The sequence below is a fragment of the Scyliorhinus canicula genome, chromosome 19 (assembly GCF_902713615.1).
Source record: "Scyliorhinus canicula chromosome 19, sScyCan1.1, whole genome shotgun sequence".
Classification (NCBI taxonomy): Eukaryota; Metazoa; Chordata; class Chondrichthyes; order Carcharhiniformes; family Scyliorhinidae; genus Scyliorhinus; species Scyliorhinus canicula.
This window is the reverse complement of record NC_052164.1, coordinates 77,940,030-77,954,220: the sequence shown is the minus strand read 5'-3', so window position 1 is coordinate 77,954,220 and position 14,191 is coordinate 77,940,030. Positions and strand designations below refer to the sequence as shown.

Sequence of the window (14,191 nt, the reverse complement as noted above, 5' to 3'; positions counted from 1 at the left end):
GCTCCTACAACTCTTTCTCTGAAGTCCAAACCCATCCCATGCAGTAATGGAATAACACAATGATTGTGCTAGAGGGCGCTGCATTCCACTTGGAGCAGTCAATTTGTAAAGTTGGACTGTACTGTACTCGAATACTGAACATGCATGAACTAACCATGAAATCTTATGTTGGAATGTGACCTAACTGTATGTTGTGTAATTATTTTAATGCATATTTCACATCAGCACTTCGATATGTGCTAGGAATGAACAGAGCGCATTCTCCTTAACGTTTTATATGATATATTTTTATATGAAATATTGTTATATTTTCTGATTTCTCTGCCACTAACAGTGAATGATTAGCTTGTAGAACAATAATCCGTTCGAAGCAAATCCCAGATGATAATCATTTAGTATGAAGGAAAAACGAGTTGACAATCCAAATATGTGACCTATGTGAGCTCCATTTTTTGGCAATGTATGGAAAAACGGATTGGGATTTATACTTGTGCATGGGGCTGCATAAATGATGGATACTTGGATTCCTTTCAAATGTCGTACATAGACTAATTCGATTAATTCTGATGAAGCCTTGTTTTGTTAGTAACATAACTCTCACGTAAGACAATGGTAAAGTTCAGAACAATTCAAGTGTGCCAGCAGTATAAAGAATTGAGTTGGACACAGAGATATTTTATTAACAACTACGTGTTGTGCTTATATTTATTCCAATACAGTTGACACCATCACAAGTTTAGAGTGAAGGTGTTAAAAGTCGACAGGATCTAAATCATTGTAAGCACAGTAGCATATTTAATGGTCAACAGCGTAATATGTTAGCATGAATGGGTTTCACCCAATATCAGGAGTCTGTTCAATGTTCAAAATGGCGGTATGCTTTAAAAAAATACTTCGCAGACTTTATTATAGCACTAATAGGCATCCAGTGTTAAGACGGCATAGAAGCATATAACATTTCTCCTCGGGTAGCTCTGGCATGCCATTCTGCTTCCCCCGATTAATCCTTGTTGATCCCAATGTGCTTGCGGCCTCACGCCTCAGTCAGACTGCACCAATATTGGGCGCATTTCTGACATCATTGCAAACAAGCAGCCAGTACAATGGAAGCAAATCTAGGAAACAGTCTGATACAATCTCTTTGCAATTTGAAATAAAATTACAGCTCAACCATCCGCTTCGCCATTCAACCGAAACAAAGGTAATAGAAAATGCTTGGCACAAACACATAGGTCCTATATAGAAAACAGTGAGGCAGTTCATTTAATTGCTGAGCACTGACATTTGGATCATCAGGGAACATTTCATTCTTAAATAAGGATTCTGTACCTAAATTAATTGGAATTTCTATTTAAGGAGAGTGCGGGAGAATAGTTCTATCCGCTGGAATGCTGTCCAGTAGGAGTGTTAAACAGGAGCTTTGGTCGCTAAGGATATCGATATAATGGGGATGGACTGGAAGCAGTTGGGATCTTTGAAACTGAATTACATGTGGATTACAGAAACTAATATAAAATCATTTTGGACACGTTTTTCTAAATTAACATGGCATGAACATGCTGTCAAAGCTTCTCATTGTGAACCCATCAGGATAGACACAAAAATGCCAAATTTCAAAGGGTGCAACAATTTGTACTGCATGAGAAAAGTGGTGCTGTTGGTTGAACTGTTGTCATGGTGAATGGACCAAGGAACTATTGTCACTCATGTTTTTATTTATTCAAAAATTATGCAGTAGCCAAACATATGCCTTTTGCCAGCAGAGGACAATAGCTCCCTGGTGTATTCACCAGGATGACATCTCACCTAATCAGATTTGATCTGCCAACCAATTTTTACTCCTTTTCTCATACAACATAACTTATTGTTCCCTTTGAAATGAGGTATTCTTGCATCTGTTCTGATAAGTGCAGGATGAAAAACTTTGACAGCTTGTCTCTTTTCTCAGCAATATTCTGTACAAGCAACTATATAACTTGTATTAAATCCTGCAAAGTATGACATAAAATGGAGTCATCTTCATTATTCTGTCACTTGTAAGAGAAAACAAGTGAACAGTAAAGAACACAGGGCTTTGGCACTTTGTATATCAGAAGTCTGGAAATCCAGAGGGCAATGAGCACACTTCCCACAAAGTCATTTGACCATGATCGAGTGACAAATCTGGAATGAAGCTAAACAAAAGGCTGTTGGTATCAGTGAAAATGCTTTTGAAGCTGGGTTGCCATTTAAATTCATTTAGTCAACTAATGTGCTTTTGGGAATTACATCTACTATTTTACTAATTTTAGATTAAATATGACTCCAGCCGAGCAGTACTATGATTGATTTCTGAAGTGGCCTGGCATGCCACTCAGTTATGTCAAATCCCTACAAAACCTCTGGAGGGCAACTGGGAATGGGCATTAAATGCAGGTCTTACAGTATGCCTGCACCCTTAGAATGATTATATATTTTTTAAAAACCTTCATAAAAACGATTTAACAACATTGCAGTAGAAGTTTATGTTTGCTTAATATTAGTAGATGTTCAAGGAACCTTTATCAAGTGAAACAAAGTGAGAGCAATAAATCTAATTTAGTTTCAGATTTTTTTTGCCATTTCCAATACATTAAAATAAGTTAGTAAATAGATATCTTTCTTGTACACAACATTGGAAAATGGGTTATTTTTTTCTCCGTTATTTTATTACTTTGTGGAGAAATTCACATAACATTCTTGAAAATACGAGGGAGCCGTACCTTCATGCCTTGTTAAAACATTATTTCTCAAAAGCTGTAATAAGAAAATCTACAGAAAAGTTCTGAAAACAAAGCTACAATTTATTTTAATTCATGTCTCTGTTTCACTGGTTAGCTTTCTAAGGAAAATGAAAAAAGAACACTTCATAATATGGGACTCCTCGCATCTAATGTTCCATTTTAAAATTCCATTTCCTTTGTTGTAATCTTGAGTATTAGCGAGAATTTGAGCTTTGTGGACTCTCATGCATGCGATAGGCACACATGTAGAAGATACCTAGGAAAGAAGTGAAATAATACATGTGTGTTCTGCCGTCAAATCAGCACCGTGGAGAGTGTAATTATGAAATGACGTAACAGTAGCACCAAAACATGCACATTTGGTCAGAGCAGCAAAATGGTTATGATGCAAAACCCCAGTTCAGGGGTCATGAGTTCACCAGGTCAACTTGTGAAGTTGAATTCAATGGGCTCAATTTTCCTGGCCCCTTGGCGGTGGGTTGGCCAGGTGTGAGGAGGCATTGGGAGGGCAGCCCAACACCTTTCCCTGCTGTGCCAGCATGCCAGTGACAGGAGATGTGGTACGTCAGCCACCCACACAGTGGCCGATTGAGTAATCATTGAGTGGCCATTTAAGTGTCCAATTAAGGGCCACTTTCCTCATCCACAGGCACTTTTTCTGCATTAGGAGGTGCCACTGCCATATGAGGGGACTGCCAGGTAAACCCTGAAGGCCTCCAAGTAGGCTCTGGAGGCCCTCCTTGATAGCCCTTGGAGGGCCACCCTGTGGAAATGATTACCCACCCAACTACAGCAAGCTGGTGCTCCACGACCCACCACCCCCAACTGCTACTTCCCTCATTCCGCAAAGAAACATATCGCTTACTGCCTGTCTGAGAGTGCCTCGCCATTGAGGCGTCCTCTACTTGGAGCTGCAGACTCTGCAATGATCACCACTGAGGATGCTGAGCTGCTAAGTCTTTGATGGGTTAGTAGGTCTTGTGGGGGGGATAGAGGTGGTGTGGGCTGCCACTGATAGTATACCCAAGGGGTCCACCTAAGTGGGCCTGCACTTGTTTTCCACCCTGGTGGTGGGACGTCCAGGTAAGTGAAAAAATTAATCTGAAGATGATCAAAAAATTACCGTGGAAATAACTGCAGTTTGTTATAATAAAAACATGGGTTTACTAATGCCTTCCCGAGGAATCTCTGGCTTATAATATGCAAAGAAGATGCTTGATTCAAACAAGCATTGGCGTTCTAGGAGAGAGCCACATAATGTGTAAAGAAATCAAAGTATTTTGCAAAGGAACCTCCAATGATAGAAGGAAGAACATTGTAGATCATCACCCAGCTGAGATCACTCCATTCTCTTTTCTGGCTCTTCCCAGTTCTCTTTTAAACATAATTGAGTAAAATTTATCAAAACTATCATATCTGACCATCCTTTGCACAGATTCTCTGCACCATTGAGAAAGGGAACCTTTAATTTATTTAAGTTTTTCTAAAGAAGTAAAGCAGAGCTGAATGTGCATGGATTTAACATATTCATGCAATTCTTCCGGTTGGTAGCCAATCAGATTCTCAACGATTCTCACTGCCTTACTGTACTCATTATTTCCTATCGTTTAACAAGGGATATTTTTAAAACTCGCAGAAGAGGAGAGAAGACGTATGTTAGAATGATGTCTTTGTATTGGTTCTTTAATAGTAATCTGATACTGAGAATCCTTCGTCTAAAATATTCGCTGTTCAAGTTCTCCGAATGACTCCTGTGCATGCCTAGTACAGAATCACAGAATACTATAGTGCAGAAGAGGCCCTTCAGTCCATTGAATCTGCACTGATGCTTGAAATGCCCTGAACTGCTCACCTAATCCCACTTGCCAGCACTTGGCCCATAGCCTTGAATGTTATGGCACGCCAAGTACTTATCCAGGTACTTTTTAAAGGTTGTGAGGCATCCCGCCTCTACCACCCTCCCAGGCTATGCATTCCAGACTGTCACCACTCTCTGGGTAAAACAGTTTTCCCTCAAATCCCGCTTAAACCTCCCACCTCACACTTTGAACTTGTGTCCCCTCGTAACTGACCCTTCAACTGAGGGGAACAGCTGTTCCCTATCCACCTTGATAATGCCCCTCATAATCTTGTACACATCAATCAGGTCACCCCTCAGACTTCTCTGCTCCAGAGAAAAGCCCATCCAACCTCTCTTTATAACTTAAATGTTCCATCCCAGGGAATATTCTGGTTAATCGTCTCTACACCTTCTCCAGTGCAATTACATCTTTCCTATAATGTGGCAAGCAGAATTGTACACAGTACTCCAGCTGTGGCCTCACCAAAGTTCTATGCAGCTCCAACATGACCTCCCTGCTTTTGTAATCTATGCCTCGATTGATAAAAGTGGGTGTTCCATATGCCTTTTACACCACCCTATTATCCTGCCCTTCTACCTTCAGAGATTTATGGACAAACACGCCAAGGTCTCTTTGTTCTTCGGAACTTACCAGTGTCTTCTACTACTTCAGACCTCTCATAGTATACTTCCTTGACAAATTACTCCCTCCACTTTTCAGGATTGAATTCCATCTACCCCTTATCCGCCCATTGACCATCCCATCTATATCTTCCTATAGCCCAAGACACAGAACTGAGCCTTACACTTCAGGGAGCCTCTAAATTTTAATTGTTGGCCTCTATCAAGTTAACTGATCTCAGCTGGCTTGACATAGTTGACCTGTCCCTGGGTTGGGAGAGAGCAACCAGTCAGGGCTCCTGCCTCTGATATTTGTCCAGTAATATATTTGGCTGCATAGAAAGTTTGAAGGAGATTACACTGGGCTATGGTATCTGCTCCCTGGTAAAATAATATGCTAAAACTCACATTGTAGCTCACACATGCAAAGAAGTAGCAATAGCATGCATTTGAAATGTGGACCTATAACCCACCATCTGCAAAGAGGGTAAATTTGCTTCTGGTAATCTATTGTGTTGTGAACTGTACAAAGAAGGAGTGAAACAAAATCTTCTGCTCTAATTCTTGATAAACAGAAGACTGCAATGGGATTCTTTACTTCTATAAGATAGTGCCTTACCTGCAAAGAAGTTGAGCACCACAGCCACCCATCCAATGATATAGGACCAGGAGAAGCGCCAATGGCCATACCGTTTCCCATAATAGTTTACTGTGACAGCTGTATAAATGGCCATGGCTAGCAACACAAACAAACCTGCCAAATGAGAAGAGGCATAGCAAGAATCGAAGGTAAGACGCACTGGAAAAAGTGAATGGTATCGTGGCCCTGCGAAGATGCTTGAAATCATTTACATTACTTACATGAAATGAAGTACAAAATTCCTGCAGCGAAGGTTTTATCAAATTTGTTGAAGGAAGAGTACTGCATAAATGCCATAATGCCAATGATGATGCCGATGATGCCTGCCAGTAGGGACAGGATCATGAATGCTCGTGTGGCATCCCAGTATGCTGGATAAGTCAGGAAAGACAAAGGATAGGGTTAGTTATTAATTATTGTGAATCAGATCAAAGTGAATTTAAATTCTATCGTAACTCGTGGCAAAAGATAATATCAGAAAAATAAGAAATGAACAAAGCAATTTATTGTCACTTTGAGCTCCAACAGTTTGTTTATGAACCTATTAAATATGTTTGCCTTTTCTTCTCTCACCCGAGCCTCAAATGAATTGATGACTGTTGTTGGCAATATAAGAAATATTACCATATTGATACTACTGTGTGTCTCTCGCAGGAGAGACAATGCAAATAAGACGGACCTGATAAAACCAGTGCTTTAACTTGCTGCATTTATTTTGATAGAAAGTTAAAAGTCTTTGATTGCAGCATACAGCATGCTGGAGAAATTGATTGTTTAAACTGCGCTGTAAACATTGGAAGAGTCATCGACTTGAGGGGTTGGCCGGAATTCTCCGGTCATTGCGATTCACTGTTCCCGCAGGCAGCGCACACCCCGTCAGCGAGTTTCCCAACAGCGTGGGGTGGTTGCAATTGGAAATCCCACTGACAGCTGATGGGAAGATAGAATCCCACCACCAGCGAATGGAGCACCTCTGAAAAACACATGGCTGGAACCAGAGAATCCCTCCCGCTATCTTTGTTTCTCTCCTCAGATGCTGCCTGACCTGCGGAGTATTTTCAACATTTCCTGTTTCATCAGGAATGTCACGAATGTGGGTAAATAGCAATGTACTCTGATTCATTCCTAGAGAATTCCACTTATTTAATATATAAAATAAGTTATAAATAAAGTAAACTATTATCTGCTGGACAAATATTTATTAACTAAGCAGTGAATTTAATGCAAAATCTTTCCTAATATTTTCTGTTAAAGCTGTGTCAATCCACAGTAGAATTATTTCATTCCGTTGAACGAAAGACACATGTCAACCCAATACTGAGACAGTTCTCAAGATTTCAACACACCTTTTCATTCAAAGGACTGCTCAAATTCAAAAGCTAAACTGAGAATGTGAATGGTCAGGAGTGTCAGATAGGTTGAGAGGGAAAGAAAGGAAAGAATGAAAATCAAGAAATGATGGGAAAGGTGGAGTGGGTTGGTCAGTATCTGAACAGGGAAGACGGGGGATACTTTTTTGAGAGGAACCCATTTCGGATGTAGGGTCACACCCAAAATATTCCTCAATATGTTCCCACCAAGATTTGATTTGGTTTCTGTGCATGTATTGTGCTGGAGTCATGAACAAACCATTGATTGAATTTTTGCTGCTGATGTTTGTGTCTTCAAAATGGGCGTTTGACCATTGGGATATCTAGGAAAAAGGATGCTATGCATTTATAGATATTAACATTGATCACATAAATCAATCTCTTGTGATGTTGCTTATGTTGCACGGTAGCTTGTGGATAGCACAAATGCTTCACAGCTCCAGGGTCCCAGGTTCGATTTCGGCTTGGGTCACTGTCTGTGCGGAGTCTGCACATCCTCCCCTTGTGTGCGTGGGTTTCCTCCGGGTGCTCCGGTTTCCTCCCACAGTCCAAAGATGTGCAAGTTAGGTGGATTGACCATGATAAATTGCCCTTAGTGTCGAAAATTGCCCTTTGTGTTGGGTGGGGTTACTGAGGTATGGGAATAGGGTGGAGGTGTAGACCTTGGGTCGGGTGCTCTTTCCAAGAGCCGGTGCAGACTCAATGGGCCGAATGGCCTCCTTCTGCACTGTAAATTCTATGATACAATCTTTATATTGTCTCTCTTCATGTCTTGTTCTCCTCTTTTGAAATTGTTTTGCCTCCCCTGTCCGCCTTCTTCCTTGCCTTGCACCCTTTTGACTTCCCCTTTCTCTCTTCCTCTCACATATATTTTATTTTCCCTCTATATCATTTTTCTTGTCCTCAATCATCTTTTCCGCATGTTTGCATCACTCTGTATACCTAATGAGTACAATCTCTTTAAGGTGGCACCATGCCTGATGCAGTGGGCTTTATGGACCAGGTGGAATTTCCTTGACTCTTTGTATGCCCAGATAATGTTCTGTTGTACATCTGTGAGCTTTCTATCTCTATTTTTTAAGTATACCTCCTATTCTGCGGCTGTTTGTGAAACAATTTAAAAACAAAATAACCCCAATTACTGTCTCATCTGTGATCAGCTGAACTTGGAGGTCACTTTGGGCCTTTATCAACGAGACCATCAGGGAAGGCATAATTATGTTATCTTAAATCACAAGAACAATCACCTGCTACAAAAGAACCTTGTCTTGTTTGAGGGGGTTAAGATACCCCAGTATCTCAACTTTCTATATAAACAACATTTCTAATATCTACTGGTGACGTTTGATGATTGTTCTACTGATGCTCAAATTCTTTACAAATCTAAGAATTGCATTTATTACATGACTATTTCATTGTGTTCATTCGCTATACTATGAACTCCACTCATGTCTGCTTCTGATCTCCTTACCAACGCTGTCAGTGTGTAGATAGCATTTTGCTGGCAGACAATATCTCCAGAGTCCCTGGTGCATAAAACTGCCAGAATGACGGTATTGCATCCAGTAATCTGTTGCTGTGGAAACAATTAGTAGGATATTGCCCACACCAGCACAGAATAAGCCTCCTCCCATGAAACTGTACATCTTGTTGTTGGAGATACAACCTATAAGAGGAAATATATAAGAAAGGGACAGGTTATTACTCCTTTTAGATACTGTTAATTAATTCAATTTCAAAAGTCAGCAACAAACCAGAAAGTGAACATAAGGCACATTCCTTTTGGGTGCCCAGTTACTTTGTTGTGATGAAGGATTGTGCTTCTCAAGTTTCACAGAATATTATCCATCTGTTCTGACTGTTGGAGTCTTGAACATAACAAGCCTAACCTTACCTATCCCGATTGCCATCTGCAACTTTCAAAGTACATATTGAAATTATTAGGGTCTGCCCCGCTTGCACCAATGCAATGGACCAGAGTTGGTGTCTGTCCTTAAATGGTCAGTGGCAGGCCTTCCTTGTGAGCAAGGACACTGGGGGAAGAAGTCCCAGCCCCTGAGAGCTGCTGGACATGCTGCAACTGTGCATTGCATGCGGTGTCACTGGGGGAGTGGTGGTAGCTGCCAGTAATCCACGAGAGAATCTAGGCTACAGATGTGTGAAGGTGAGATGCGATTCATAGGAGAGATGAGAGGGAGTCAGCAACAAGGGCAAGTGGTGGCTCTCAATGGTTCTTTCCACCCTTCCTGATGCCAGGTTCCTCAATCAGGCATTGAGTGCCTTTGAATGACAGACCCTGGTGCCCCTTCTGGGAGTCTGCAAGCAATCCCAATAGGGTTTGCTTCTCAGGCTGCCAGCATGGTGACTTCCCCGCTTCAGGGCCTCAATTGGCGGCAGGGTGAGTGTAGCCTGTACACAAACCTCCCCACACAATAATTAATTGGAACAGAGCAGGGATGGCAGCTGCCACCCAACCACTATCTACCAACTCAATTAAATGCCCAAACTCACTTCGAGGGATGGTATTAAATTCTGACAATGATGTCCCTAAGCACATTTCAGAAACCTCCTCCACGAACCATCAGCCAGATGGTTGGGACAGCCCAATGCTCCAATAATAGGGTGGAGGCCTTGGAATGAATTGACTTAACTCTTCTGCAGAATCTTTTTCTCCCAATGTACTGATGCAACTATCAATGAATGTAACTTTCCAAAGTAAGGGTTTGGGTTTTCTTCATTGCTTCCTTTCAGTGGGAATCATCAAGAATTCTGCCAAGACCTTCTCAGGAAATAAAGGGTGTAATTACTGGGGTAGCATTGAAGTGGCAGGTGGAGAATTCCTTCATTGCACCTTGCCAAGTTGAATACGAAGAGCCACCGAAGGCAGGGTGGAATTCAATTTAGGAAGGGTTTTTTGCCAGATTCCTGATTGCTCACATATTAATCAACCACTCTGCATTTTTAGAACTTTTTCATTTCCACTCTTGGAGATGTTGCTTTATACTCAGCATGATGTTTCAAGCACCAAAAACTTTTGAAACTTAATTGGTTATTATTTACGTGAGCGCTTGGAAAATGAGCATTAGGTGACTACTGAAGGATGGTGGGCACCATAAGGAAGCGTACTTCTATATACCCATCGCTAACAGGATACACTTTCTTACAACCAAAGAGAGAGGATGGGGTGATGATTTGATATGGTGATGTTAAAATAAACATACATAACAATATATGGCTTACATCCATTTAATATCTAGTATTTTGCGTTTATCAGCAACATTGGATGTTCGTGAAAAGCAGCAGCCAGAGGAAATGAATATGTTTGCAGTATATCAATTACTAGTGGAGGTAATGGAGACAGAACAATGGTGGTCATGCTGGTGTGGAGGTGGAACTGTGGAAGTAATAATCACAACGATGCCATTTATGGTGGAGATGTACATGTGACATTGGAAGTGATGGTGGTGATGCTGATAGAGATGGTGGCGATATGGGTGCAGTGATGGAGGTGGTGAAAGCAATGTGCATATTTTCAATCATAGCGATAATGGAGGTGATGGTAATGCCTCTCTCCAGACCTTTCCTTCCTCACGTAATCTTGACCCGGCGCCAGTGTGATGTCATTCCGGCATCTTTTACACCAAGTCTGGCCAGGTGTGAGGCAGTTAAGGGGTCTCTCCAGGGGTGCAGAGGTAAGTATAGCTCCTGGAGAGGGTGGGGGGGGGGGGGGGGGGGTAGAGGGACATGCCTGGGCGGTGCCTGATACTGCACCTGGCAGAGGTTGGCATTGCCAGTTTGGCAACCTGTTCCACCAGCGATGACTGGGAACTGCTGGCAAAAAAGTTGTGGGAGGTTGGGTGGGGTGGTGGCAACAAAGGGATCTGCTGGCGATGACTGTCGGGGGGAGGTAGGGGAGATCTGCCAGTGATTGCTGTCAAGGGTGGGGGGGGGGCGGGAGAGCCCCGCAATAAAGTCAGCATGGTGGTACAATGCTTAGCACTGCTGCCTCACAGCACCAGGTACGCGTGTTTGAATGTGGCGTCAGGTGACTGGGTGGTGTTCGCACGTTCGGGTGCTCCAGTTTCCTCCCACTGTCTGAAGATGAGCAGGGTATGCCATGCTAAATTGCTCCTTAGTGTCCAAAGATTAGATGAGGTTATGGGGTTACGGGGATAGGGTGTGGTAGTGGTGCTCTTTCAAAGGGTTGCATTCTCGATGGGCCTAATGTCCTCCTTCTCCACTACCAGGATCCAATGACCTCTGGGATGTGGACTAGGTGCCGTTTGGTTGCAGCGCAGGTCGGGCACCCTTTTAAGTTGGTGTCCTGATCTGTTTGAAGCCGGTTCCCAGCTCTAGGAGGCCCCATCTCGCCAGAGTGACAGCTGTAGTGACACCCACTCACTATTTTTTTCTCAGAGGCTCAAAATTCCAGGAGAAATGTCAATGGGATTCACTCTATTTTTCTCGCTGTGAGTGACACAGCATTACTTTCTGCCAGACAGATAAAGGCTGAGAAAGTTCATTCATAAAAAATTTGAAGGCAGTCAAGGCCCTGGAACGCACACATAAAACATATTCCCATGGATATTTTCTGTAGCGCGTGGAAAAGATTCAAAATGAAATAAATAAATGATCCAAAAATAGAACTATCCTGACACCCATTATGTCAATAGAATGATTCCACCTGAACTTTGATGGTGACCATTCCATTTTCAAAATGTCTATTTTACACATAGTTTTTAAAATTATCCTTTAAATAATCTTTTTATGGAACATTAGCACAAACAATATTTCTGAGAGATTCCCTCTGCATGTAAAGTCTGATGGTAAATCTGATGATTAGTTTATGATTATGCTGTTGTGTGCAGAATAAATAACTTTCCTCACCTTCTTGCATGGTTTCCAAAATTGTTTTATTGTTGTGTATAGTGGATGTTTAGCAGCATTAAAAAAAAATTATGTTCTTTGGGGAGACACCTTTTAAACAATACACTAGTGTGTGTAGGGTTTATAATAATGGAGGGAATCTCATGAAAATCAAATCAAAGGTAGACATAACAATTTAAGGAGCAAGATGACAAATGACAAAACAATTGTATTTGAGAAGTTGACTTTGGATATAAAAGACGAATGGTAAAGATATTGCCCATTGTATACCTTTATAGGTGATATAGTGACTACGGAGCTGAGCAGATTGACTAAAGTGATGTAATCAAAGTGACTTTCATTGAACTAGCATTGTTCCTTTTTCACAGCTTTAATCTCTTTGGTGCAGAGCTCTTTTGTTAGGTATAAACACACTTGGAAATTAATTTATCAGGGGTATAATGTGAAGACTGGGAGTTCGAAAATGTGCTGCAATATCTTGAAAAATGCTGCACAGAAAATGTTTCAATAATAGGGAAATCTAAGATTGAAACCCTACGAATACGTGGTTTGCAAAGGCTAATGCAGTGATGAACAATTAACAGGCCGGTCTTTAAAAAGCTGATTGTGGTGTTGCATTTCTACCTTTCGTACATTGAATAGAACAAACTCCAAATAAAACATGATATGGATCAAATGTGAGAAAGCGGATTTTCGGACATTTATTTGTGGAGTTAATGACGTGCTTCATACATTTAGTGTTGCTATTATGCCCCAAATTGCAATTTACGCTATTCCCGCAGCATGGTTACTCTGTATTATTCGTACTTTGCTTCAGTGCCACATTTGAGTTTTCACAGCATTGAATGTACCAGACAAAATAAATAGACCCTCCTATTCTCTTTAAAAATCACACTTAAAAAAGGCCTTTTTGCTTTGCCTGTAATGATTGATATTTAATGTAATTCGAAAATCGTAGAACTCTAGTTTTACTAAAACATTTCAAAATATTCTTATCCACCAATTTCAGCAGAAAATGTATGAAATAACTCCTACCTTTCAAACTGCGGTTTGTGTCGATCCCGTCTCTGATACAATTCTACAACAGCCCAGTCACATCCCACACACCCAGAGGAGGCAGATTTGCAGAGTAACTTTTCAGCTGTGTTTTGTCAGTGGAGCTAAAAAAAAAAGGCAGAAATACATCACATGAAACCATTGTGTTTCGAACAATAAGTGACCATAAAAACAGGCGATTAGCGAGAGCTGGATTTGTGAAGGCAGGAATTTGCTGAACATACACAGACATTGAGAATTTGGACCATCTGCGTTAAATAAGCTGATGATGGGGACGGTTTCCATTCAAACTGGATCATTGTCTAATTGCAGATAAAATCGGGTGTATACTTTGGAAACAATGCCCTTAGTGCCATTTTTTAAAACCATGTGAAAATGTTCTCATCAACAAATTTTGTTTATTTACTGTGTAAATGATAGGTTATATTTGCCAGCACAAATAATAATAATAATCTTTATTATTGTTACAAGTAGGCTTACATTAACACTGCAATGAAGTTACTGTGAAAAGCCCCAAGTCGCCACACTCTGACGCCTGTTCGGGTGCACTGAATGAGAATTCAGAGGGCTGGATTCTCCGCCGGCGAGATGCTCCATTTTGCTGGCAGCCCGGGGGTTTCCCGAAGGCATGTGTCTGCCCCACAATGGGAAACCCCATTGACCAGCTGGCGTAACGGAGCATCCTGTCGGCGGGGTGAAAGAGAAATGTGGCGTGGTGGTGTGGACAATCCAGCCCTGAATGTCCAAATTACTTAACAGCACATCTTTTTCGGGACTTGTGGGAGGAAACCGGAGAACCCAGGGAAACCCACGCAGACACGGGAAGAATGTACTCCGCATAGACAGTGACCCAAACCGGTATTTGAATCTGGGACCTGGTGCTGTGAAACAACTGTGCTAACCACTGTACTACTGTGCCGCTCAGGTGAGAACATGGTGAGGCACACTGGGCTAAATCGCTGGCTTTTAAAGCACACCAAGGCAGGCCAGCAGCACGGTTCAATTCCCGTACCAG

The 14,191-nt window shown here is 41.6% G+C and overlaps 1 protein-coding gene across 2 annotated transcripts; it reads right to left on the bottom strand.

Annotated features, from left to right (window-relative positions):
• Positions 1 to 672: 672 nt before the first annotated feature.
• lim2.1 (lens intrinsic membrane protein 2.1) lies at positions 673 to 13,298 on the bottom strand. Of its 2 annotated transcripts, none has more exons than XM_038779829.1 (5): positions 13,156 to 13,298; positions 8,705 to 8,899; positions 6,085 to 6,234; positions 5,843 to 5,977; positions 673 to 3,018 (listed from the first exon to the last, which is right to left on the bottom strand). In XM_038779829.1, exons 2-5 carry the CDS (start codon positions 8,877 to 8,879, stop codon positions 2,957 to 2,959), a joined length of 522 nt encoding a protein of 173 aa, XP_038635757.1. In that variant the 5' UTR covers positions 8,880 to 8,899; positions 13,156 to 13,298; the 3' UTR covers positions 673 to 2,956. The 2 variants fall into 2 exon arrangements, with proteins under 2 accessions (XP_038635757.1, XP_038635758.1); XM_038779830.1 differs by lacking the exon at positions 13,156 to 13,298 and adding an exon at positions 9,885 to 10,011.
• Between the last annotated feature and the right edge of the window lie 893 nt (positions 13,299 to 14,191).

Bases quoted from the DNA above. Each gene is read 5' to 3' on its own strand.
- lim2.1 (XM_038779829.1), bottom strand. From the start codon at position 8,879: ATGTACAGTTTCATGGGAGGAGGCTTATTCTGTGCTGGTGTGGGCAAT. The intron at 6,235-8,704 runs GTAAGGAGATCA...TGACTTATCCAG, and splicing joins TCTACACACTGACAGCGTTG to CATACTGGGATGCCACACGA. The intron at 3,019-5,842 runs GTAAGGCACTAT...CTTCTTTCCTAG, and splicing joins GGTGCTCAACTTCTTTGCAG to GTATCTTCTACATGTGTGCC.